Source organism: Aphelocoma coerulescens, chromosome 2 (assembly GCF_041296385.1).
Source record: "Aphelocoma coerulescens isolate FSJ_1873_10779 chromosome 2, UR_Acoe_1.0, whole genome shotgun sequence".
In the NCBI taxonomy this organism is placed as follows: Eukaryota; Metazoa; Chordata; class Aves; order Passeriformes; family Corvidae; genus Aphelocoma; species Aphelocoma coerulescens.
The window spans coordinates 114,900,842-114,928,389 of record NC_091015.1 but is presented as its reverse complement, the minus strand read 5'-3'; the positions used below and the strand labels follow the sequence as shown (position 1 = coordinate 114,928,389).

The window sequence follows — 27,548 nt, the reverse complement described above, 5'->3', positions numbered from 1 at the left end:
TCACTCATTTTGTGTGCTGCAATTTTATGATATCTTATGTGGTCTGTAATCAAACTTTTTTGCAGTTTTCTGTGGGCTTCTTTTGGTTGCTCATTCTTTATAAATCCTTTAGGAAGTAAGTTTTTAATGTTATTTCATTCGAACTTTGAAGACATCTGAAAGATACACAAACATGTCAAAAAGGTTTGCAGTTAGTGTGTATCATTAGAACAGTCAGTTTTAGGTGGATATTTTGACAGGTAATTGCATTTGGTGGGCTTTAGTACTTATGTGCAAGGATTTCACCACTCTTAAAATTGCCTTACACTGATGGAGGCAGTTTATCCCCTTTTGAGGGAGGGATAGGACAAAGGCCATCTTTGGTCTTTTGTGTACTGGGGCTTCCATTAAACTATCTACTCTAATTTTAATTGTAGCAGCATGACTTATTTTTAGACAAGGCAATACAACATTTTGGAATGGCAATCAGAAACATTTTGGAATGGCAAATCAGAAATCCTGTGCTATCAAATGCCAAACGTTTCCTCCATCTGTGGAGCATTTGTATTTTTAATGTTGTATTTGTGTTATTATTCAGTTAATTTTTGTTATATTTGGCAAGTAAGTTGAAAACATCGATCAGTGTATTTCTTAAGGTATGGAGGTTTTTTGTGATATTCTCAAGACATAGGATTGCTGAAAATTGCTGCAGTAGATGCTACCGATTAAGCTGAATGAAGCCTGTTTTAGAAAATATATGTGAATTTAATTTTAAATTCTAAGGATGTTTATACATTTTTCTAGAAGGCTGGTGTTTCATGTAGGCTTTCTTCTAAGGCTGTTTACTAGGTAAATTGGCATAGAAGACAAGGCAAATACTGTGAACCTGTGGGTGCTGCTGCTGTTCCAGTAATTGGCATTTTAATGGATGACAGATTCCTGCTTTCTCTGCAGAGACCAACAGCTGCCCCATGGTGGGTGGTGCTGCACCTTGCCTTGCATCTATCTGTGAATGTTTTCTGTGTTCACATGCGTGACATTTTGCAACATTTCAGCCCTGGAGGTGGTGACGTTAATCATAATTAATAATCTGCTGAGCTTGTAAATATTTAAATTGACTTTCCCCTTGGGTATTGAGTGAATCTGGGGCATACACAGAAAACAGAACTTGTTAATCCCATCTCTACATATGGTACTGAAAAAAAAACCTAAAAATTCAGAAATTTGCTGAAAGGCTAAATCCTTCATGTGGTGTTGATGAAGAGTTGTCACTGGCATTAATAGGAATATGTCTGGGAAGAGGAGACGGTATAGCCCTACTCTTGTATGGAAACTTAAGATACCATGCTAAAAATAAAAACTTTATTTTCCGTATAGCAGAAGTTTGAATGACATTGACATCTATTCCCACAGGTTCCTGCTGTAGACATAACATGGATCAGCAAAACAATTATTTTGTTGGCATGTCTCAAAACAGATCTCAAAATGAAACAAGCTATGTCAGAAAAAAACATTTTGGTGGGTAGAACTGCATCTACAATAAGGCTGTGCTAAAAACTGCTGTTCTGAGAGCACAGAAATGTTACACATCAATCCATTATTGTTAAGTTGGGGAAACGTTTGCATGCAACCCAGTCTGTGCTTGATGTTACTCAAATTGGGCTTAATAAAGAAACCAGTGAAGGCTGGCTTCCAGGTCAATAGCCATTGATGTTAGCTTGATAATAAACAGGACTCTTAAGCCAAAAGCAAAGGTGATGCAGGTAGACATAGTTATCAAATAATCACTAAGAATAATCAGCTGATATACATAGTTATTAAATAATCACTAAAAATAATCAGAGAAGCTGTTATATAAGCAGTGCTTCTGGATCAAAGTCTTTTTTTACTTTTCCTTTCTGCTGTTGTGGTAGAATGGGTTTTATCTCAACCACCATAGTTCTGTTTAATATTCACTAAAAGTTGAATATGTTTTGCCTGTGTTGCACTGGAACATTCGGGGTTTTAAACATGAAAAGAATAATACATGGAAATTGATCATCTCTGTCATGTATCGCACTACGAAGAGATCCAAGCAAAGCTGTTCTTAGCTTCTTCTTATGCTACAGAGTTCAAGTGACAGCCTGTAATTGATAGATCTTTTCATCTGTGTTCAATACATGGTGGCAAAAATTCAATGTAAAGCATAAGAAACTTAATTTTCACAGTTCAAACCCTAAAGGTTTGTGTGTCATTAATATACTTTCAGAAATTGCTTCTTTCTGCAAATGACAAGGCCTTAGAATTGAATATTCTTTGCCTTTGGTAAGGTAAACTGGATTGTTTATACTGACCTCCCAGGTAAAGGATTATAAAGTGACTTCTGCAAAGTTAATGATGTTTGAAAATAAAATAATGGTCACAATTCACCCAATTCAGTGAAGAAGCACGGTGCTTCTAATTGATTTTTTTTCTATATCCAGTCAGAAAGATGATATCTCAATAGTGGATTAAAAAGCGACACTGTCTGGACTCAGCATGCAGTTCTCTGGGCAGCACCCGTGCTCTGCCGTTCCCTCTACATGTTAAGCAGGTTTATGCAGCTGGGTGTATAAGACACAGAGTGTGGCAAGGCTCTGTCCCTATGGAACTGTCTGCTTGAGGGCTCTCAAAGGGCAAACCAGCAGACACCAGTTAAGTGATGTTTGTAGAGGAACACACACAGCTCCTGATTTCGTTGTAACTGGCACGGGTAGGAAGATGATGGTGATGCAGCAGCAGGGCACTTGCCTGCACAAGTCGGCTGAGTGTTCCGCAGAGCTTGAACTCTACCTGCTGGCAGGAGCCTCACAACGCCTCACTGCGTCTCCACTGCTGCCGTTGAATTTGCCAGGTGAATTAGTGCTGTTACAGAAAGGCCAGTGTGTTATATTGCACATTTCTGGTCTGTGGGCATGTCCCAGATTTGTTGCCACTGTTAAATCCAAAGCAAAGAGTCTTTGATTATTCCTGTTTACCCTTGTCATTTCTAGTACTTTAGCATGTGTTAGCTAAGACACTCTTAAAAAACCCCCACAAACCCCAAAATTAGAGCTTTAATAGGCTTAGTTGTTTTTTACTGGGTGTTGGAGCTGAATATGCAGAGCTCTGGCCTCTCTGGAATACTAGATTCCATTCTCTGTTGTTTGATCTGTCACAGATAGTCTGCAGATGCACTTGAAAGAATAGCAGAAATGCTTAAAACTCCTGTAAAATATTTTATGCTAAATCCATTGATTTTTCTTCTGCTTCATTTTGCATTTTTTAGTCTGAATAGCACTTGCTTTTTTAACAGCATTTGTAGTACATTCAGCTCAACCAGTCATGGGTTTAGGATGTTAATGGTTTTTTTTTCCCTGACTCCACTATGTTGGCAGCTGTTCTCAAGCTGGCTGCATTCGGGTACTGGAGTGTGACGGAACAATGCTGTAGTTTAAATCTCTGGTCAGGGGAATTTGTCATTAAATAGATCCAGCCCAAGAACTGATTAAAGTATAAAAATTAGTATTAATTTGATAAATCATAATTGCTGTACAGTTTGCTGCAAACCTTTGATGACTAGGGATTAGACAACTCTTTGAAGGACTTGTCAGAAAACGTGAATTGTAGAAAAACTTGTATACAGTCCTGAGGGCAAACAAAACCAGTGGTGATACTATGTTTATAGTGATTGTTAAGAAAGTAAACTGCACACCATTTGTTGTATTTTTCTGCCTTCCTTTGTTAAGTGGTAAAAGTAAAACTTTTGGTTCTGTTTTACGTGCATTAGCACTGGTACAAGTGGAAATTTGGAGAGGTGGACAAGAGAGAAGGGGCAGGGTTGTCACACCAGGAATAATTCTAAGGCTAGTCTAGGCAATAGTGGGTATTACATATGTTGCACAGTGTGGTGGTTTTCAGAAGTATAGGAGGGTTCAATATGTGAGCAAGACAGTTGTAGTATTCAGTTCAACTCTTCAGTAATTCAGCTCTTATCAAAAGCTACCGTATCTTAATTTGGATGGAGAAGTTTTGTTTCAGAGGCTGATAATTAAAATTTTTTTTAAAATCACAAACCAAATTCTTCAAACTGTTTCTGAGAATTCAGCTTGCAGGAAAATACCTATTTTCTGTAATAATGAACATTTTGGTAATCAGGCAAATCTTTCAACTGCTACTTGTAATTTAGAGGGGAAACTTAAATTTGGCTGGAGAAGACCTCCCAGATTGCCTTGCTTATGTGTGGCCCATAATTTGCAGAAGTTTTAATGAGAACTGACTGTGGGAGAAATAGAAGGTGGCAAGAGAAGCCTGGGAAACAGTAAGCAGCCAAGAGGTGAGGTTAGATGAGACACTGGGTGTGGAGGACAGGAATGGTGAAACTGGAGTTGCACAGGTCTAGGTTGTGAACACCTGCTTGGTGAGGAAAAGATTGTGAGATAGAGGAGGTACAGCCCTCATGGTGGAGGAACTGGACTGCAGGAAAGGGGATGAGGAAGCAAATGGAGAGAGCCTGGGCAAGAGTGAGACTAAACCATGGAGTAGGAAACTAATGTACTGGGCTTGAGTACTCTACTGGAGGTATTGGATTACTTTGTGTTGACAAGACCATGGGAGCCAAGAGCAAGATTTACTGGGAGCAAAACCAGAGAGTCCTGTGCAGTGGAGTAGCACATTGCCAAGAAGTTTGAAGACCAAGAAATAATTCTGAGGGTGGGCAGTAGCAGTTGCAATGCAGCTGGCTGATTAGTCAAGATGCTCCTGCAGAAGTCTGGTCTGGGTACAATGCCCATCTGCTTCGTGGAGCGGAGTCCAGGCCTTCTGCTTGTTACTTGAGAAACCTGCCATGCAAAGCAATGAAACAGCTCGTTAGCTGGACAGTTATTTGTGAGAATGCCTCTCATATATTTGGTTGTGATCATAATGTAGTGCACTGCTTTGAAACTGCTTCCATGGCAGTTGATTCAGCTGGAGAAAGACATGTGGCAGGGCTTGCAGGGATATCCCCTGAAGGATGGTAATGAGCCATATGGGGGGAGCCACATGTGGGGCATAGTTTGTGTACCCTCTGTATAGGGCTTTGTTTGTTACCCTGTAGCAAAGATTTGTACCCAGACTTTTCTTGTAGACTACTTGCTTTGAAGAGGTAGTGGGACAGACAGTGGGATATAAATTGTCACAGCCTGTCTCTCCAGGGAAATAGGATATTACAGCAAAATAGTGTGACGGTATAGGCAGTGCAGGAGGCAGAGCCATGGGACAGGGGCTTTTCCTAGGCAGTCCTGGTCCATCCCTTTTCAATGTGCTCTCTCCTGGAGCTAAGCATTTAACCAACCACCCCCTTCCAGGGGTCCAGTTTTTGTTTTGCACTCTGGGAAACAGCCTGTGAGTTGCATCCTGATGGAGCTCTACAGAGCTAGGGGCTGTAATACTGTTTTCCCTGAAGTGAACCAAACTGGAAAGCACGTGCTGCCACATATCTGGAGATTTTATCTTCATGCGATTGCAAAACTTTATCATAATGGGATTGGAAACCTTGGTTTTGATATTTCTAAAATGTCTAGAGTATTATTTAATTATTTGTGTTAAGGCTGGCTCTCTAGTGATTAGATTATTGAAGAGCTGGAATACCCTCAATAATAGGGAATAATCTGGATACAGCTGCATATTCTAAATGTGAGCTGGCTCCTCCAAGAGTCCACTCAGATATGGATGTGGTCTGTAGCTCACTGATTGTTGAGAGCTAAGTAGTTTCATCTGTTTGTATATCACTCTTCCTGAGCTGGAATGGACTCTCAGAGCAGAACTTGAAATGCCTTGGATGGTGCTGTAACTGGCAGACTTTATCCACCCCCAGGTAAGTGAGAGACCACACAAAAGCTGTTTTTTTAACTTTGGAGCTGATCTGATGCTGGCATTATTTGAAAAATGTACAGCTTACTCCTATGTGACTTCAACTGCATGATTATACAGCCTCCTTTGAAGTAAATTTCCCAACATTGTCATGGCAGCACATACCCTGTAAAGTAATCTGAGGTTTAGGAGCTGAATGCTGCTAAACAATTTGTATTTTATTCTTTTTATCAAAAAAACTTTGTGAAGTCCCTTCTTGAGCCTTTAATTTTTGCCAATTTTGAAGTGTGTGACTCACAGGAGAGTTACTTAATGCTGTGTTTGTGTGATTACTCGTGACTTGTGAAATTTTAAACTTGCTTTGCCTGTCTACATGAAGTACTTCCCTATTCCTTCTCCTTTCCTGACCATGTTACCTTATTAAAGAAAGGAAAGGGCACTGGTTTTATACCTGGCCACTGCTTATTAAATGAAACAGATGGCTTCTGATGTCATTTTGACATTTGACTGCATGGCAGCATTTCAGTCTAAGAAGTGCTCAAATGAAAGCAGTGATTTGTATTAAGCTTTTCAGTATGTTGTAAAAAATGCAATAGATACACAATTGAGATGTGACACAGACGTTGGATAGTCTTGGTAAATAAATTCTAACTCGATCTTCGCATCTTATTAAAAAGTCTCAACAATTATATGAGTACCACTCATGGTTTCTGAAGGGTTTTGACATACTTAGCCCACAACTGATCATTTTTTATTCTTCTTATGGTTCATTACTTTCCAAAATGGAGCATGTTTGTTACTAGGATATTTTTTGTCCAAAAATGGTGTACCTCATTTCTTCAAGAACCAGGTCCTTCATGCATGTCCAGATCTTTTGGGCTGAAGGTCTGTGATGATGAGTGAGATGCTGCTGTGTTCTCTGTCTTGCTTTTGGAGAATTGTGATTGAGCAGGTACTGATAGCTGAGTGAGTGTCCCCACTCTGCCTCCATCTTTTGATTATTAACTTCTTGGGACTGTTTTCAATGTGACACCCGAGTATTCAGAGGGTCTCTTTTGTGGCAGAATGAAATGGCTGGGGGATATCCACTGTGCTTCAGATGTGGTCTTGCATAATACTTGTTGCAGAAAAATTCCACATCCTTCATTCCACCCAGGAGCTTTACAAAATAACACCTGTGCATGCAATCACCTGTTTCTGCTGCTGTCAGAGTCACAGTACAGAGTCAGTCCAAACAGAAATAATGCAGCCTTTGGTACTGAATGAAAGAGCTGTGAATTTGGTCTTTCAGACTGTGCCTCTCTTTAATGTGTTCATGCTGATGAACATGCTGTTGAAAGTGAGATCTATTAAAGCTGGCTGTCATGTCTTTCTGTCTTCCCTTTTCTATGGTTTTTCCAAACCTCATCTTTACTTACTATTTAGTAAATATGTAGCTCAGACTGATTTTTTAAGGAAAAAGTTCAGTTATTTTCAAATATGAGACTTGGAAAACCACATTATTTCACCTGTGAAGGCATCTCCCTTCCTTTTCCCAACCCACTTTTCTGTGCTTGTCTATGGTCTAGAAAGATGGTGATGGCATGATGGCTAGGTTTTGTGTTAATGACGTACCTTCTTTCCATGTTTAAAGTCTCTTATAATTTGTATTTCCTTGGAGAATAGAGGAAAGGTCATGGTTCTGCCCATGTTCAGTGAAGGCTTATATTTGACATTCAATTATTCTGAAGGCTCGACTCAGTGTTGAGCAGGAAGTTGGTTCAAGAAACTGCATTTTGGGAGTACTGAATAAAGTAGCTAGGTCTGAGAAGGTGCTTGAAGTGCAAGAAGCTCTCTGATGCTGTTATGTTAACATAACAGTGGAAGAGGAGTCAAATGTCAAGTGAACGAGAAGCGGTGGGAGTCAAGGAGCCTGCTCTTGGCAGGTAGGTAAGAAGGGACTTCTTGTGATATTGGGGAGAGACTAAGAGCCAGTGGGAGAAATGGGGACAAGGTGAAAAGATGAGGTAGTTAATAATGAGGTAACAAAAAACAGCAGCAGAGAACATTCGGGAAGAAGTGGGAACTGGTAACTAATCAGATAGAAGAAACAGAGGAAGAAGAGAGAGAACTTCATCTGTAAGGAAGTGGTGTGCTGCACGAAAGTAGGAACCACCCTATGAAAACAAGATGAGGGGAAAGTGGGAAACTGAGCTTGAGTCACAGAGACCAAAGCAGATGAAGGTCAGGTTGTCTATGACCCACTGAGGGTGAAACAGAGTAGTAAGTCAAGACAAGAGCCATGGGAGTACTGACACTGGGTGGTAAAGAAATCAAAGCTTGAAGTTACAAATAGTAAGAAATAATTGAAATCTGAGGAGATGAAGCTGTGTGTGCAGTATGACAGAACAGGTGCCCAGAGAAAGAGGTTGCACTCCTGTCATTGTGGTTCTGCCACTTCTCTGCTTTTCATTGTTAGTGCTTGTGGAGCTCTTCCACGAGCTAGCTCAGCAGCAGAAGCCTGTTGGAGCAGCTAGCAACTTGAATCATCTCAAAAAGAACAAACTGCTGGAATTGGAGGGAGAGGAGAGTTGATGGGGGGAGTAGTGTGACCTTCCACATGTGGCAGCATGTGAGTTATTGAACCTCCAGACAAATGAGAACTGCATAGGTGAAGAGAAGCAGTTTGAGGGAAGGGACCTGCTGCAGAGGAGAGGCAGGGCTGAAGCAGTAATAGATTGGTAAGAAAAAGTCTGAGAGGGAGAAGCTGGCAGAAGAGCATGCCTGTTAGAAATGCTCCTTCTCAAAATGCCTAGAAGATCCAGGATTTTTTCAGTCTCGCCATTTATTGCTGTCAGAAGAAAATTGTAAAAGCCAGAGGAAATGGGCAGATTATATGGCAGTAGGACATTAATATCCATTAGTAAAAGTGGAAGAGGTTTTTTCAGTAGGCTTAAAGGTTCTCTCCTGCTGATAGGTCTTGATATAATTTGAGCATCATAGAATTTTTCCCTTATTTAAAGGCCTAGAAAATGATACATAATAGGAAATTAATGCTTTCTTGAAGCTGTAAAATAAAAAAGTAAGAAACATAAGTATAGTCTTAATTTGTTGCATTTACCAATATACCCCATTGTCTTAATTTTTAGCCAGTGCCTCCACTTCAGCCAGAATAAGGAATGAACAGTATTAAATAAAGACTTGATAAATATTTTGTTTCTCATCATAATTCTGTGTCTTACTGTGCCCTATTCAAATTCTGATCTGAGTAACTGGTAATTTCCATAAGCACTGTGAGTGATCTCCTGTAGGGAGATACTGTTGCATACATACTCTAAAATTTCACTCTGATCTGCATACAGAGAGCTGAAGGATGAGAATTTAAAAAAATTTTTTTTAAAATTCCCACCCCCAAAAAAGTGAACCAACCACCCTCCCCAAAACCCACTTAGCTGGACTCATTTATAGTTATTAACTGGACAGAATGCAATACCGTGTCATATTTTTTCTGTATGCTACCAATCTGTAAATAAAAGCCCAGGAGCTGAGCAATACTGCTGAAGAGTGTTGTGGAATGTATGGGTTAAGGCTTTCTTAGTCCCAGAAGCTCTGCTGGGTTCCACAGGCAAAGCCTGCGTGTCCTCATTTTCCAGGGCAGTGTTCATGTGCTTTTGCAACAACATTGTTCTTGCCCTCTGTGCACTTGCCCATCTTGTCCTCTCAACATGTGGATTGATTTGTAGATGCCATCCATTCTATTAATGTAAAAAAATTATATGTAATATTTCTAATATAATTCCATGAGTTATTGTTGAAATACTCTCTGTTGTTTAGAAGCTCTTGGTGGGATATGTTGGGTTCTGTTTTTCTTGGAGCAGGGGGAGGAGTTGGTGATGAAATGCAAATGTACTGAGGAGGAATTTTACAGGTCATTCTGATACTCAGATGAAATACAGTAGTAAAGCCGGTCTGTCAGTGGTAATATTGAAAATGCTTATATATTTGAAAATTTTGACCTTTTTTGATAGTTGTCATTCTGAAGCTTTACATACCTGGACATTTCTCATAAAATCCCATGTTTGAACATGCCATTTAATTGTTTAAACACAGTATCAAATAATCATGGCAGTGGAGTATTTGATATGAATTTAAAATATAACAAAATCCTTTGTGACCATTTAGATACAAGGGGCCAAATCCAGACTCCAGAGGTGTGGTGTCCCATGCAGCATATCCATTCTGTGGAATTTTTGACATTTATCTGTGCTAGGAACAGTTTTTTGCCGATGAGTTCCACTGCTGAGAATGTATGCATTGGCTTCCTTCAGCAATTCTTGTATAAGCTTTTATTTGGCCATAACTCTCAAGCAAACAATGTACCAGCATCTGGGTGCAGATGACCTGATACAGTCTCTTCAAAGGTGAAGTTATTGTATACCAGAAAAGCATAATCATTATTTTTTTACCTTCTTTAATTTGCAGTAGCATAATTAAAAGATGGATTTGCTTTAGCTCTATTTATTTTTTTTTCCCCCCCTTATTGCAACAGGCTAGGCAAGTTCTTATTTGCATCTATAAAATATGCTTGGGAAAGAAGAAAATGATCTTTGCCTTAAGGGCAGTGCTCACAAACACTCTGAGCTTCCAGGCAAATCTATTTGATGTCAAAAAAATTTTGAAAGTCAGCAAACTAATTTGTAGTAAATACTACCAATCAGTATGCAACCTGCCTATGAATTTTGTAAGAATTATTTCAACTGTTAAAGTATTCAGATACTTAATATATGTTTTGTATGTTATAAAGAAGAAATGGCTAAAATGGCAGCTCGCATGCTAATATGGCTCAGGAGTTAACGAACAAATTTTGCAAACACTGAGCTTCCGACCTGATTTATTTTACTGTGTCTTGACAGAAGTTGGAACTCTCATTGTAGAAGGTATTGCTGTTCATGGTTTCAGGGTAGTGCTCTAAACAAGGTGTTCTGAAACCCATTGCTTAAAATTGCGTGGGTTTTCTTTTTATTTTCCTCTTATGCAGGTGTGATGGACAGGTAGCAGAAGATTTCACTTTGATATCCGCGTATCAGAATGACCGAGTGCTTCCTGCCTCCCACGAGCAGCCCCAGTGAACACCGTCGGGTAGAACACAGTGGGGGACTTGCTCGTACTCCCAGCTCTGAAGAAATCAGTCCTACAAAATTCCCTGGATTGTACCGCACCGGTGAGCCTTCACCACCTCACGACAGCTTACATGAGCCTCCAGATATAGTATCTGATGATGAAAAGGAGCATGGGAAGAAGAAAGGAAAATTTAAGAAAAAAGAAAAAAGAAGTGAGTAGACAACTTCTCTTTTTAATTCAATGCTTTCAAGTTCTCTCGTTTTTTCTCTCTCAAAATTGCTTGGTATTCCCAGTGGGTTCTTTTAAATTTGTTTCAATGTGGAGGAAGTTAACTTGCTACAAACAGACTTTGTGCAGCACCTGTTTCTCTTGCAAAAAACTCCACACCTTAACTTTTTTTGTTGCACAGATACAGGTGCCAAACATGTGCCCAGAATTACTAATAAACCCATTTATCCAAAACCTTTCATGATGCATTGGTAAATCCTGGCATGGGGTTCTTTTTCACATCTAAGTGGAGGTTTTCAAGTATATTTCCAAATACATCCATTTTTAATCATAGCTGAGGTGCTAGCTAGAATAAAACTGGTTTTGGTCTGAATTGTACACTTGTGCATTTGGAAGAGTCAGTTTCAACAACTGTAGCCCTTTTCCCGTGTGTCTCCCTTATTCACTCTTTGCTTTTGTACTATCCCAAGTTTTCATGTGCACACTGCACCATTATTCGAGCAGTAATAAAATCTCTGTCCTTTTTTTTCTCTCGCTTCTCAGTTTAGTCTGATCATGCAGTTTCCTCCAGCAGTGCCAAAGTATTATTGCAGAGGTCAAAAATGTGCAAACCAACACTGAGATCTGAATTTTCCAGAACTGACAGGGCAAAGGTTAGAAGAAAGTAAAGCTTTGACTATAGAATCCATTGTCAGTATATCAGTGTCTGGAGTGGAAATTTCATTTAAAAAGCTTACCCCTCCTCCAAAACAACAGAACTATTACTTTCCACTTTTAGATTTGTGCAGAAAATTTTGGAAATGAAATAGTTTTTATTCAAGAAAATTTTTCTACGTATTCTGAAAGAACAAAGCACTTGGAAATACTAAACTGATACTGAGCACTCTCACTACCAGAAAGACCCTTCCTGTCCAAGTCTCTGAAACCTAAATACCACAGCCCAAGTGCTAGGACATTTTAAGTGACATTTGTTTTAGCAAAATTTCAAAATGTCTGTATCTCTGGTGCCAGTGTATCCTGCTACTTCTTACATGTGGAATTTGGAAGATCAGAAACAGTGAGACAGCACACTGTTAGAATTAATATGGTGACGATTTGTGATATGCATGCACATATTTAAATAATCAGTCCTTAAGAATCTGCTGTCACTGCACTGCTTTTAATCAAACCAGTTTCCTGGAATGCAGGAATTGTTTCTACCACAGTTTAGAATGACTGTTGCTATTTTAACTAAAAACCGTGTGCCTAAAGAATAATGTAACTCAAAAACACATACTCAAATTAAAACCAGCAGCTGAAATTCCTACAGGTCTTAAGAAAAGGGATTCCTTAGTGATTTTCTGTAATGTAAACATTATTGACCTAATACAGATTACTGGATTGGCAATGAAAACTTGGTATTGACTGGATAGGTCTAAATTCAGGCTATCAGTAGTTGCTTTTTTACTGTCCAGCTTTCTGTTAGAGCTCTGCATTGCACACCTCTAAATCTGGAACTGGTAGAGGCCAACATTATGCATTGTGTGGGTTTCTTTGTATGGAATTCAGGATGTCTCATGGTGATAGTGTAGCTGAAGGCTGTTGTTTAGGAGGAAAAATGCTACTTCAGCAAATCCACACAGGTCTGTGCATATCAGCACTGAGATGTTTTCTTCCACAAGAATTGCAACACATTTTATAGCTGATGTAAAGCAATTTTTGTTACTTAAAAGAAACTTTAAAGGTATGAAAAAATCCTCAAAGAACACAAAAATGCAAAACATGGGAAGAACCAAATAATCTCTTGCAGTGCTAATGTAAAAGGCATTCAGCATTTCTTGGCCCTAATACATGTCTGTCATATAATTGCCAGTCAAATAGAAGAGTAAGTTACATACCAAGCTTTCAGTATATCTCATATAGTCCAAAAATAATCAATATTATAAATATGCCCTCAACAGACATTTTACCTGTCTAAATTACAAGTGTTCTGTACTGTCGCTTATCATGGTTGCTTTTAAGAGTTTTCCTTCCAGATCTGGCCTTTTTTATTCCTCCTATACTTTTGATTCTTCATTTTATTTCACCTTTTAAATTCTGTTGTATGTCTTCAGATCGTTTCATTTTTTCAGGCTACCTGCTTTGGTTTTGAGCAGTGCACAACCTGCCATGATCATGCAGTTTGGGGTATAAACAAATATAACTGAACACATCAGTGAAAAAAAAGACAAGTTAACATTACATTATGACAGAGTGAGTGTTTGTTGAACTTGCAATATTAGTGAATTAATGACATGGTCATCCTAACACCTGAAACTGTATCCAAGTTTAATCCCACAAAAATCTTGAGCTATTTTGGTAATACTCTAAATGTAAACTTCAGAAATGCTTGAAGAGCAGCAGGGAAGGGAAGGATAAATATCCCAAAGTTACTCAGTTTTGTTTTTCAGGTAAATAATTTCTGCAAGAGTAATGCACTCTTAGCTTCATTATTATTACCTATATCAAAAAAACATTTTTGTATGCTAGCAAAATATCTTTTCCTGTATTCTTTATATAGATACAGTTATTTAATGATTTGCTTTTTTTCATGTTAGTGGCAGTAACCTAATAATACACAGCAATTATTCTGGGGAAAAGTGCTAAAAATGTTTTGAGTTAATGGAAAATTCAGTGGAATATTGTTTTTTATGTGGAATTCAGCTCCTGGAAAAATGTTTCAGCCACTAATTTTTATTATCCACTATTCTGTGGTAGACTGGGTGTTGGTTGGCTGTAGAGTGAGTTAGATTAGGGGATTTACTAGGGATTAAAATGAATTTTCTTTTTACTGGCATAGTTTTAAACCAGATCTGTTCCCTGACTCAAACAGAACTTGTCCTGTGATAGCAGGAGAGCAAAGATGGATCTGTGTTAAGCAGTAATGGATTATCTGAGACAGCAACCACTGTAATTGATTTTTGAAAATGTTTAACCACCTGTCACTAATCACGTGTTGATAAAGCCATAAAAGATGTAGTTCCTTGCAGAAGAAAAACGTTACAAGGAAATACTTCTGAAGAAGCTCTTCTACCCATTAGAATTTCTGTAGATAGAGTCTGTATGTAGTAGATCTTACTCTGCTTAGTCATTTTACTACTGAGATTGATGCTGTTGGACAGGTTGGGTTCCATATGCATCTAGGATTTTTTTTGTTTAGAATACTCTTGATTTTCTTTATATAATTCTTGGGAAAATGGAGAGTTGTTTGAATTGTACTAAACTATCACATGAAAAGATAGTAGTATCATTGGTATGAACTCTTCTGAAAATTTCAGGAAATATTTTTGAAGACCAGAGCCTTAATGTGTTGGGCAGGGGGTCCTATATGTTCTTTTGGAATGTAGATGAGGGCTGATACTAAACAAAACATTATTTTTACTGATCTGATGTGTGGAGAAGCTCTGAATACAGTTTTCAGATCTACAGACTAAGAAGTTATTAGAATTTTCTATGCTGATAAAGATCAGAGGCTCTTCATATCAGGGTTTATCTTTGGGATAAATAGGATGTGTTGCTACATCCTGTTCTGCTGACAAATCACTGTGTATCTCTATATACCACTGTGTATTTATCTAGCAAAGCACCATTTGCAGATAGTTTTAAAGTCTGCCTTTCAATGCCAGTGATTATTTTAAATCAGAATAAAGTAAGACAAATTTCTGATTTCAGCTTCATTTGCTCTGCTGGCACAGTGCTACAGAGAATTTGTTTGGGAGTGCTGTGCTCACATCAGTGAGTCAAATGAATACTGAAGACAAACTGATCTAATTGAAAGTTGGACAGTGAGTGTTGGTAATGTCTGTAAGGTAGAAGTTTCTGTTGATAATAAAAATGCATCTTGTGGGCAAGGAGAGGAAGTAGAAGCCATTTACCCTAGTTCATTGTGCATTCATGTGTCTTAGTTTTATTTAGAAATGCTGTACAATCTGATGGCAATCCCTCTGACAGATTGGCATTAGGTAACTAATGCTTGCATTGCACTTCAGTCATATTTGACCTACTAATTCTTTCATATGTAAAAGCCATCCATGTTTTCTTTCAGTGAATTAATTACAGATGCTGCAGATTTCCCTTGGGAAATCATCTGTAGAGTTATAAATTACTTAAAAACCCATCAGAGATCTGATGGACAAAATGTCTCTTGCAGTAGGTTTGATAAGTGGCAGTTCTGCATAATGCCACCCTTGGAGTTAACAATAAATACTATGGCATGACTTCATGGCTTTGTTGTGAGAATGCAGGAGAAGTATTCCCAAGTATGCAGACTGATAGAAGCAGTGGTCTCGCTGCATGACAAAGATTATAAGTCTGTAAACTAGATTTTTCCAGAGTAACACAGGAAAATTCTTCTATTATTATTATTGTTATAAGGGTTTTTCATAATTCTCAGTAAGATAAGGGCTATACTTGAAGCATTACATTTAGAGTAACTGCAATAAAGGCATGCTTATGGAAGGAAGGTCTAACAAAAGGAACTGGTAGATTATACTGTGTCATTATGCTGGTGAAATTGGAGTATTTATTACGGTAGTACTGTTCTCATATAGATGGAGGAAAATGTCACTGACATAGAGTGATGGGAAAATGGGGACTATTAGTACTGGAAGTCTTGAGGAAACAGTGAACAGAAATACCAGTTTACTAAACCCTCGGTAATACTCTTTCCATATTGAAAATTACCTGATTTGTCAAGCACTTTTGGAAATTTTTCTTCTGTGTAAATTTAAGTTGTTTCTATTTCAATATATTGTATCACTGGTGAAAGGGATACAGCAATTTTATAACCAAAAATATAGTAAAGAAAATCAGGCTATACTTGAGAGACATGCAAACCCTCTCTTGGTATGAACCCTCTCTGTGTGAATCTGTATTAGTATATATTTCTAAACTTTGTTGACTTATGTTACTGAGACAAATTTTAAAAGGCTGGGTTTGTATTAAACTTGCTCCTTCATGTCTTCTCGTGAATTCAAGAAATACCAGTTTCAGTAATGTTCTCTTGCTGGTGTTACACTGCCACAGATGTAGGAAAGCACTGGGGCTTGTGTTGCAGTGTGGAGTGTTGGGACATGTGAGCAGGGCTCTGTTGGTGGCACCGACCTTCCAGCTTGGGTCCCAGTGCTGACACTTCCTGGTGTGCCTGTGGGAACCCCGTGCTGTGTGACGGGGAGTTGTCACAGCTACCCAGCAGGAAAGACTGAGGGCAGATTGTTCTGAGCTCTGTCTGGGAAAGATCTGGCTTTCTCTTTGGAAATTACATCTCTGAATTCTGTCTTGAACCTTGGTGCTGGCCCTCTTTCTCATAAAACACAGTGGAGATGTGTGCTCCTCCTTTGTCCTGTAGCTGGTGCATCTGCAGTTCCTTCTGTTCCAGAGTGAGATTTGAATCCTTGGTGTATGCACTGCAGGTTTCCTTACCCATTTCTGGGTTTAGTTTACAAAAACCAGTAAATGACATAGCCAGTAAGCAGGGAGGAGGAGACCTGGCTGCTGGTTGTCCTCTAGTTGATGTTTGCATTTTTATATTAAAATCCACTAGGACGGGAACAGCTACACAGTCTTTTCCAGTCTTCTATGAAAGTATGTGTCTGGCAGTCCTAGGGAAGAGTCCCAGCTGCAAAGGCTGAGCTGATCAAACAACTGTAGTTATTTTATGATCGTTCCATGCTTTAATACATTTCTTGTATTTGTTTGACTGTTAAAAGCTATCTTCTACAGAGCAGTCAAGGCTTCAAAATAGAGACAGTTCTTGTATGTGCTGAAATAATGCTGAGAAACTCTGCAGTCTGGTATAGTTCAGAATTGGAAGGATAAAAGACTGAATGTTCCCTGATTCTTCTGCAGATTTTTCATTTGGAAAAAATTATAGCCCATAGTCTCGTGCATGATGTGCTCTCATATTATCTAAGGGGGTAATTTTCATTTACCCAAAACTATTCAGGCAGCAAGAGCACTCGACTGTCAGTGCTGCCTCACACAAGCAGAGGCTCTGCCTGTAGGTAGTGAAAGAGCCTCAAAGGGTCTGTTACAAGAGGGGCTTACTGCCCACTGCCTTGGGGGACCTGGCTGGTGCAGGTGGCATGTCAAATGTCACCTTTGTTGACCAGGTTTCAGGCTTACCGTTCTTATATGGGGTACTGTCTATGTAAAATTAGAATTAGTGGACTTGGAAGTTGTGTTGGATTGCATGTTGCTGGGTTTGTTTGTGGGTTGTTTTTTTGTTGGTGTGTTGGTTGGGGTTTTTTTGTAATCCACCTTTAAAGACTTTTGCGTTCTTGCCTGAAGGTGAGGCAGGGCTGGCTGCAGAGGCGTAGTGACTTAAAAGCACCCGGTGCATGTTTTAGACGGCACTTGGACTTTTGCTGCTGGAACAGTGTGCTCAGCCCAGGAACTTGTTTGAATCTTTCCCATGTGCTTTTTAAGGCAAATCTGCACCTTCATGGGCAGGTATTGTGCTAGTGTTACTGGAATTGTGTTATTCATCAAGTGAAAAGTAAGTGTGCTAGTGCTTTTTTGGTTTTGGTTTGGGGTGGATTTTTTTGTATTTTATTTGAGGCTGAAACTTTACTAACTTCATACTTGTCTTTAAACTCATAGTATTCTGGAAAAGGATTGGGGCTTTAAGTGGCTGGAGTTTAGTTTGTTGTTAATTGAACTTTGCTAGACTTCTGTGTATGCAGTAGATGATCCTTAACAGTAACTCTTATACTGTTGATTACAGGAAAATAGAGAAGTTGCCAGACAGTTGTTTTTATTTTGCATTTCCTTGACTATTAGATGGGAATCTAGCCCATAAGATGGACATTGCCATTATGAGTAAGTATATAAACTATTCATTGTTTAGATGGTTCAGGAGATCTGTGGCTTATCTTTGATGTAATTATGCAACTTGATTTAATCCTTGTCCACTTGAGTGTATAACAACTTAAAAAAAACCTTCTGAGGAGCCAGACAGGCACTATTTTTTAATTCATGTTGCTGCTTCTCTCTCTTCCTTACGTGCAACTTCTTGTTGTTGCTGTCTGGAAAGTAAACAGACTTACAGCTGTCCCCTTCCCTTCTCCTGCTTTGCCCAACAGCGGAAGGTTATGCTGCGTTTCAAGAGGACAGTTCCGGTGATGAAGCTGAAAGTCCTTCCAAGTTGAAGCGGTCCAAGGGAATACATGTCTTCAAGAAACCCAGCTTTTCCAAAAAGAAGGAAAAGGATTTTAAAATAAAAGAGAAGCCCAAAGATGAAAAACACAAGGAAGAAAAACATAAGGAAGACAAACACAAAGAGAAAAAGTCAAAAGACTTAACTGCAGCAGATGTTGTAAAACAGTGGAAAGAGAAGAAGAAAAAGAAGAAGCCAATTCAAGAGACAGAGATACCTCAAGTGGATGTTCCAAGTCACAGACCCGTGTTTGGCATTCCTTTGTCTGATGCAGTAGAAAGGACCATGATGTATGATGGCATCCGCCTGCCAGCAGTTTTCCGTGAATGTATAGATTACGTAGAGAAGTATGGCATGAAATGTGAAGGCATCTACAGAGTTTCAGGTACTCTGGGCACACTGACATGCACACAGGTTCCTAAGGTCTTTACTTGCAATTTTCTTATTATTTTATCACTTCCAACATCTAGATAGTCTGTTTATAGCTCCATTAATTATCCAAAAGGTAATCAGATAGCCAAACTTAAGCAAACTTGTAGGTCTGAAGTACCAGAAAAATTGGTAATGTGATGGTACTGCTTAATGGCAGTAAAAACACACCTGTTTAGGCCTTTTGTCATGAGATGGTAGCAATGAATAAAACATGTTAGTATGGCCAACTTGACTTCTTTTTCTTCTGCTTTAGAAATACAGTGGTAGCTGATTTCAAAAGCAAAGATGAGCTATAACCATTTTATTGCTCATGTTTCCAACTAAGTTGCTTTTTCCAGTTACTCCCATTGTATATTTTTTTTCTTGAAAGCTTTTCTTTCAGCAAATTTGCTAATAAGCAGAAAATGCAAGTTTCACTGTTTAAGCTTAGCAATAGCAGCTAATTAACTGTGGTAGTTGTGTAACACCAGCTTACATAAGTGAAACCTCAGTTTTAGTCATGTTAGACAAAACAGTCCCTTTATTTGTGAGCTGCACCAGAAATGGAGCTCGTGTAAGTACTTCTGTGGGTATGTTGGAGGGGACAAGAACAAGTGAGGAAAGGAATTTCAGGAAAAGCATTTTGAATCAAGTTACCCAGCACTGTAAACCAGTGATGAAATGATTCTAAAGGCTTCATTAGCTGTCTTCATGCTGTCCATCTGCATGGTGTTTGGTAGGCGTGTAGAAATACCGCAGTACCTTAAGCAGTTGCCTCATCCTGCCTAGTGAAACATTTTGATTGCTTGTTTTTTCAGACACGATGTGTTGGGAATTTTCACAGGTGTGTTTTCCTTAAATAACTTCTGCTGTGGCCTTTGTAGGTGTTCTCCAGTGCAACAGCTCCCTCTTGTGCGTGTAGGATTGTTTAAATTGAGAGCTTCAGAGAGAGCATTGCCATGGCTCAGCAGCCTGCAGCATGAAACTGAGCATGTTTTCCTGGCATTTTCCAGGGCCTGAGTGTGCCCAGTTGTGCTTATTGAGTATGAGCCAAGCTGGGGCTGTGCACCAAGTTGGTGTAACCCAAGTGGGTGTTTGAGCTGCAAGAATGAAATTTCCCCAAGTTTAGGAAGATTGGAATGTCACTGAGTTATACTAACACCTTGCAGAAAATCTTGGCTGGCTTGAATAATTACGTGAACACACTTTTATTCATGCCTCAAACTGACAATCCTGTGTGAGATTCCTCTGCTGAGTGTGGGGTTTGTTTTGACAAAGGAAAGCTGCTATAGGTAGAGCTTGTTGCACAGTATCTGAACTAATAACATATTTGCTGCTTGGCTTAGGGATGGATAATTGAACAGCCAGAAAGAAGCTTAATGCAAATAGCCAGTTGATGTTAAGTTCCCCAACCTTTCCTCACACTGTTTTATGTTCCTTGATGAAAGGGAATGCTGGCACCAGTTCTGATTCAGAGCTCTGTCAGTGCTGTGGTTTTGCTTCATAGGAGTAATCAGTGCTTTTAGAACCAGTGATCATGTAATTTTGAGTCATGATTTTCACTTTGTTACATGTGGAAAACTTTTAAAAGGTGTTTCTCAGTTAGCTTAAATTGTAAGGAGAAATGAAATAAATGCATCTCAAAAAAAAAAAAAGAAGTTTAAATGTAGACATTTACAGTCAAAATTTCTCTTAATTCTTGGTCTAACTATTTTAAGGAATAAAATCAAAAGTTGACGAGCTGAAGGCAGCCTATGATCGCGAAGAATCTCCAAACCTGGAAGAATATGAGCCCAATACAGTGGCCAGCTTGCTCAAACAGTACCTACGGGAACTGCCTGAAAATCTGCTTACCAAAGAGCTCATGCCCCGCTTTGAAGACGCTTGTGGAAAGAGCACAGAAGCTGAGAAAGTTCAGGAGTGCCAGAGGCTGCTGAAAGAGCTGCCAGAGTGTAACCATCTCCTGATTTCTTGGCTGATTGTGCATATGGACCATGTTATTGCAAAGGAACTGGAAACAAAAATGAACATCCAGAATATTTCTATAGTGCTCAGCCCTACTGTCCAGGTATGTGCACCATGCAGCAAGGCTTAGAGCAGAACTGCAGCCCAAGAAAGACTTCTTTGTAGGAATCCTTTTGCAGGTGGGAATTGGGTATTGTCTGATACAGTTTAGCTAAATTACAGCTCCTCTTTATGCCTCAGGAACCCGAAATGCTGGGAAAGGGGAACAAAAGGCTTTCTGCATGTGGGCTTGCATACTGTGGGTCTGATATTTGGGTTATTATCAGAGTGTTATAAAGACTGCTGCCTTTCAATTCTATCATGAACAGAAGTAATTTAATGTTGAATTTGTTCAATAATTCATGAAGATATACAGTTTTTGTGCTCTTTTGATTCAGTGATAATTTAGTGAAGATACTGTTGCTTAATTTTAATATCAAGCTAATGAACCCTGTCCTGCACATACATCTTCCTGGTGCTGTAGTGACTTAGGTAAAATAGCTTTGGTGTCTGCAGCCAAATGGCTGGAGAATAACAACTGACTTGGTTTTCCAGTAAGATTTTGTGGTTTCTGGATTGCTTGAATCCTTAATAGACATCTTGGAAATATTTAATTAAATACAGCTCAGAATTAGTCCTGTGCATGATGAAAACATGGCAATTACTGTGTGTGGGTCTTCTAGAGCAAACCCCACAAGTTAGAGGAGCCTGAATTTATAATTAAGAGTCCAGGTGGAGGCCCAGTAGCAAAAGGGCCGGGTGTTATTCATGGCTCTTTTGCTGTGCCAGACACCTCTCAAGCTAGGAAAAGAAGTAACAATTAGGGTAAAACAGTGCAGGCCCAATCATGTTTTGTTGGTAACTAGATGTTAGCAATTGAAGTGCAGGTAGTGACAGAACTCTAATATTTGTTTCAGGATAATTTTTAAAACTTTAATGGAAGATAGAGTATCAAAATAAGTATACTTGCTTCTGTCTCTGTTTCAAACAAGGAATATAGTGAAAGATGCTTTCATACTACTTTTTTCTACTATGTTATCTGAGAGGGAAGCTGTAGAGCGTACTTAGAGGTTGGAGGAGGGGAGAGAGAAAGTATAGCCATCCACCAGGCATAACACAGTAGGGTTGGTGTTCCCTCTTATTAACTACTTCTACCTGAGTACAAAGAGATTTAATGCATTTCTGCATCTACCAGTGATGGAAGTAATTCTGGTAGGTTAAGAGATGTGAAGATGCTGAGTTTAGTATGAAAATGCCTCAGATGCACAGGTAAGAGAGAGAGTGAAGTGATTCCTTGAGGCCAGTACTGCATTGTTCAAAGTAAAGACAATTTTTAATCCAGATTTTAATCTCTAAAGACAAACTGGCATGACTGTGGCTCTCAGAAAGGTGTACTAAAGGCTGCTGTTTCTGGAGAAGAACACTGTCCTTTACAGATAAAGATGATGTGAATAAATCATCTTAACCAATATTCTGTCTCTCCGTCCTTTGCAGATCAGCAACCGTGTCCTGTATGTGTTTTTTACACATGTTCAAGAGTTCTTTGGGAATGTGACCCTCAAGCAGGTGACAAAACCCCTTCGCTGGTCAAATATGGCAACAATGCCAGCACTTCCAGAAACTCAAGAGAGCATCAAAGAAGAAATCAGGCGACAGGTTAGCAATTACTGGAGTGTTTTTCTGTTTATCTTTGCCCTGGCTTTTATACATTCAGTAGTAAATTCTCCTAAATTTGTAACATACTCTTTAATTCCATTGCAATTATCCTGTCAGTGGAGACCACTAGGAAGAGCTTGATGATTTCCTTTTTCATGTGTGGAACGTTGTTACGGTCCTTGTGCTGCTCATAGCTGTGTCATCCATGTAGTGCTTTGCTATGTAGGTTAGTACTTTTGTAGTGGGAGGAAGGTCAGGAGAGCACATTAGGGAGGGTGGTTTCTTCAGTGCTGCTCTTTAGCTGGCTCTGGATCCGTGCTGGGTGTGTGTTAACACTTGTTCATGGACATGTCAAGGTTTGAAAACCAGAACTCCCAGCCTGTTGCTACAAAGCTGAAAAGATCTTCTTTTCAATCTGCCCTGGTACAATATAATAAAGACAATTTCTTTGGCAATCTTTTTAGGAGTTCCTTCTGAACTGTTTACACAGAGACTTGCAGGCAGGGATAAAAGACTTGTCCAAAGAAGAGAGACTCTGGGAGGTGCAAAGAATCTTAACAGCTCTTAAGAGGAAACTAAGAGAAGCTAAGAGACAGGTGGGTAACTTTTCTGTTTATTGGCCAGGCATCTAAATCATGGATCCCTAATTCATAACAGTGCAGAGGCACCCAGTTAGATCAAACCACCTTTCAATCTTCTTTCCTGCAGATTTTCTCAACTGTACATGCCTGATGAGCAATTGTGTTTTCTGCTTAGCTGGCTTTCCCTAGGGACAGGGAGATCTTCACAGCTGTTCACAAAAAAAAGTGTGTGTGATGAAAAACTTAGTGTTTGCCAGGGCATGTGCTCGCTTAAAACACTGAGTCCTGGACTACCAAGAGGAATTACTGGAAGACTCGAGGTTAACAAACTTGAGAAGTGTTTTTAAAACTACTTTTATGTCCCACAGATGGGACAGACCATGCTCAAAATTTGGAAGACAGCTGTGATGGTGGTTCTAAATTTGGAAAATAATACATTCAAAAAAATCTTTTTTAGAGTAAATACAGTGACCAGGGAAGTTGTCCTTTTAAATGTTGTTTTCTTTCTCTGGCAGGAGTGTGAAACAAAGATTGCACAAGAAATTGCTAGCCTTTCAAAGGAGGATGTCTCCAAAGAAGAAATGAACGAGAATGAAGAAGTTATAAATATTCTGCTTGCACAGGTAGCTGGCAGGCACTTACCTTCTTTGCCTGATGGTATTTTATATTTCAGATCTATTGAACACTCCTTTGTCCCTTCAAATGCAGTGGGGACATTGCAGGCTCAGAGGGGTCTCTGTCCATTAAAACACAAGGCTTTGTTTTAATGGACAATGAAGCAGGGAAGGAATGCTGACTGTAGGAGAGACCCCAGAGCTGAGGAGACTCTCGTTAACAGCAGAAAGGAGACACTGTGAAAGAAAAAAGTGGCCTTTGTTGTTCACGTACTTAGAAAGCAGCACTTCCCTATGTAGCCAGGTTCAGTACTGTTAACTGCTTTCCTGCTGATCAAAGGAAAAAAGGCAACTATTTTGGCTTTTTTGCCTTCTCTTGCTTCCCCCAGTAGCTTTGATCTTCTCCCATCTGTATTTTCCTCCTTATATTCATTTTCAAAGCCATATAATTCAGTTTTTCTAGTTATTTTACTGGTTGGCCGGAGCTTTCCCCTGTGATTTAAGGAAATGCAGCCAAACATGCCAGGATTTGGTGTGTCATCTCCACAACTATTCAGTATGGCGATTATCTCGAGGATTCAGAACAGACAGTGTTGGGTTTGAACTTTTTATTTGCTTTGAGGTCATGATGGATCAGAGTTCAAAGCAGACATGCTAACCACTGCCACTGAAAGTATTTCAGAAAACAGCAGCATCTCATACTTACTGTATGTTCCTGTAGGAAATAAAGTCAAGGCTTTAAGTGAACTAACTGATCATTGCAGGAGAATGAGATTTTAACAGAGCAAGAAGAGCTGCTGGCCATGGAGCAGTTTCTGCGGAGACAGATCGCCTCCGAGAAGGAAGAAATAGATCGGCTCCGAGCAGAAATAGCTGAAATACAGAGGTAAAGGGGACACTCACAGCACAGCCCTGCCAGGACAGCACGCTGGGATTAAAAGTATAAATATGCTTTGCTGAAAGAATACTCTAAACCACATTTCAAAGCTCACCCAGTGAACATCAGAGTTGAAAGCCACTTGTTTTTATTCAACAAATTTGAATCTTTCAGGATATTTTCTGTTGTTTTAACAATGGAATTATGATCTAAAGGAAACCTGACCCCGTGCACTAGAAAAATCCCCCTAGGAAATCACTGCTTTATTAAATTAAGCTTTGAAAGGAAGGTCTGATTTTGCTTTCTAAACCATTGGCAGATGATTGCAGGGATGCAAGTTAACTCCCTTACCACAGTTCTGGCAGACTCAAAATGTTTAAAGAGGAATTTGTCCTTGTCTTTCAGTCGCCAGCAGCACGGCCGGAGTGAAACCGAGGAATACTCTTCCGAGAGTGAAAGTGAGAGTGAGGATGAGGAGGAGCTGCAGGTCATCCTGGAGGATTTGCAGAGACAGAATGAGGAACTGGAGGTAAGATTTGGTTCTTAGCATTCCCTGCTTCTCTCCCATGGTGCCTGCTTGATGGCACAGGTGCAAACTGGTTGTGTGCATCAGTGTTGCCCAGGCTTGTGCCCCACACACTCTGGTTTTAAATCACTGCTGTCTAAATCACCCTGTTGCTGTCTGGGCCAGCAGTGCTAAGCACCCCCAAACTACAGCACTGCTGTGGCAGAGGGAGCCCTGACATTTGTTTCCCCTCCTTAAAAGATCAAGAACAATCACCTGAACCAAGCGATTCACGAGGAGCGTGAGGCCATCATCGAGCTGCGCGTGCAGCTCCGCCTGCTGCAGCGCGCGAAATCCGAGCAGCTGGGGCAGGAGGAAGAGGAGCCGGAAAAGCGCGGGGGCGTTTCTCAGCAGCAGAGAGACACTGTCCTGGAGACAAAAGCAGCCAAAGAGCAGCCAAAAGCAAGCAAGGAGCAGCAAGTCAAGCCATCGCCAAGTAAAGACAGGAAAGAAACTCCAATTTGATCTGGCTCCTTGGCTATGCATAAAATCAACTGAACTGTGCAAATTACTGTAATTTGAGTCAAACTGCACAAATTAGTGGTGGCTGTGTACATTCTGTAAAGAAACTTTTCTTTTAAGCCCTGGAGACTTTTGTCTCTAATACTTGTGGCTTCTACTCATCCGACTCAGGTGAGTTTGGAGAGGCCAGAAGAGTTTTCCAGTTAGTATCAGATTATTTCAAGACTGGTTTCCTTCAGGTGATTTAAAGTAATTCAGTAACAGTTTTATTTCAAACCAAAATCATTATTTACATTCACTGGAGCAGAATTGGAAGATCTCATTTTCAGTAAACAAACAAAACCCACCCACACTTACTAATAATTTGCCTTGTGGATCTGTTCATCCTCATTCACCATTATTTCTGCTTATTAACCTAGTCACTTCTTGCTTGTGCCTTTGATACCTTTCTGATGCAGATTATATACAAGGGAGCTTTAAATTTATTCTGGGTTGGCTGAAATGGTGGGAGACTGTGGGGTATCGTGTTTACCTAACATGCCCTTAAGCTTCATTTCTGTTCTGAGATGTACTGAGTTAAGTGTAAAAACTTGAGAGATGTTATTTATGTCCCCATATGATGGAAATGTCCACGTCCTTTAGCAGTGTAGGTAACGCATTGACTCATCATTAACCACCCTCATCACACCTGTCTGAGACAGGCCCTGTTCACACTGCTGCCATGTAGCCAAGAGCTTTGTCTGCATCCGTTTTAAATGTTTCCATCTCTTGGAGAAAGCCACTGCTTGTAGGCAGGGATGGGAATGGTTATGTCCTTAGGATGTATCTGCCTCACCAAGCAATACAGCATTTCCCCCTGCACCAATGCCAGTCACTTGTGATTCCAAATGAGCCCGAAGAACGATGCCAAGGGGCGGCACCAGGGGGTCAGCAATAGCCTCTTTTGTGTTGGTATTTAACAAACCAACCACCACCGCCTGGGACTTGGTTTGGGGTTGGCTGTTTTTAATGCTCCTGCCCTTCAAAATCCTCCAGCCACACTGGCATTTAAGGGCCCTTTAATGTTTCGGATACACTCATGAGACTCACCCCTCAATCCATATATAGACAGAAACTCCACAGAGTGCATATAGGCTATCTTATTTTTTAATCTGGATATTTATTTTCAGCACCTGTTGGATGTGGTTGTATTCTTTATCTATTGCACTGTTGTGAATCATTGGCCATGATTTGATTTTTGTACAAATAATGCTTTGATATGTTATAGAAAAAAACAGCATAGTATTTTTTTAAAATTTGGAAAAAAGTTTATAAACACAGAAAATGTGATCAGACAGATTACAAATGTAAACTAAAGCATTCTCCCTTGCCTTCGTTACATACATTTTATATTTGCTGGCAATATTTAAACTTTTTGTTTGTTTGTTTAATTCACACTAATTCCTATTGAATTGTCATGAATTTTTCTAATGTTCTTCAGACAAATCTCTTAATATTGGTTAACTTTTATTTTGTTAGGATTGTATTTATCAAGCAAATAAATTCAACAGCCATTTGAAAGTAGTTTCTCCTTCATCTATTTCATAATGCAAATCACGGTTACTCTTCTTGGGGGGGTGGTGCCTGCAGCTGAGAAGTTTCTATGACAAATTACTGCAAGTGCATCACCCCTGAGGTCTGAAATGGAGGTGGAACTGCTGTCCCTGCAGCAGCTCAGCTCCTGAACCAGAAACTTGGTGTCAAACCACCTGAGAGATGGTTCTTTGAATTGTTCTGTGCCTCAGCCCTGCCCAGCCAGGTGGGGCTGGAGCAGGGCACCTGCTCTTCTTCCTCAGAGGGGTGTGACTGCCCCAAGCACGGAAGCAGCTTCCTCACCCCAACGCCTGCAGTGAAAAAGCCACAGAGCAGCAGCCATTTGAAAGCCTGCATGTGGCAGTTGTGAATCATGAGCCAAAAAAAGCCAAAGCTAATTTCAAATAAATTGGAAAGTAATTACAGCACAATAATCTGAGTGTGCTGTTCAGATCACATTATAAACTGCCTTATC

At 39.7% G+C, this 27,548-nt stretch overlaps 1 protein-coding gene across 3 annotated transcripts in view; it reads left to right on the top strand.

The window, feature by feature from the left end:
* The window catches only part of RALBP1 (ralA binding protein 1), a 33,502-nt gene extending 6,441 nt beyond the window's left edge, over positions 1–27,061 (top strand). For 2 of the 3 annotated variants that reach the window (XM_069004440.1, XM_069004441.1), the window contains exons 2-10: positions 10,847–11,140; positions 18,258–18,716; positions 20,461–20,810; positions 22,241–22,402; positions 22,867–22,998; positions 23,499–23,606; positions 24,362–24,483; positions 24,880–25,003; positions 25,241–27,061. In XM_069004440.1, the coding sequence (XP_068860541.1) occupies positions 10,897–11,140; positions 18,258–18,716; positions 20,461–20,810; positions 22,241–22,402; positions 22,867–22,998; positions 23,499–23,606; positions 24,362–24,483; positions 24,880–25,003; positions 25,241–25,504 (1,965 nt within the window). In that variant the 5' untranslated portion in view covers positions 10,847–10,896 and the 3' untranslated portion in view covers positions 25,505–27,061. Of the gene's footprint in view, positions 1–10,846; positions 11,141–17,899; positions 17,995–18,257; positions 18,717–20,460; positions 20,811–22,240; positions 22,403–22,866; positions 22,999–23,498; positions 23,607–24,361; positions 24,484–24,879; positions 25,004–25,240 lie in introns of those variants that run through there. The other variant, XM_069004443.1, reaches the window with a different exon arrangement.
* The last annotated feature ends 487 nt before the right edge of the window (positions 27,062–27,548 follow it).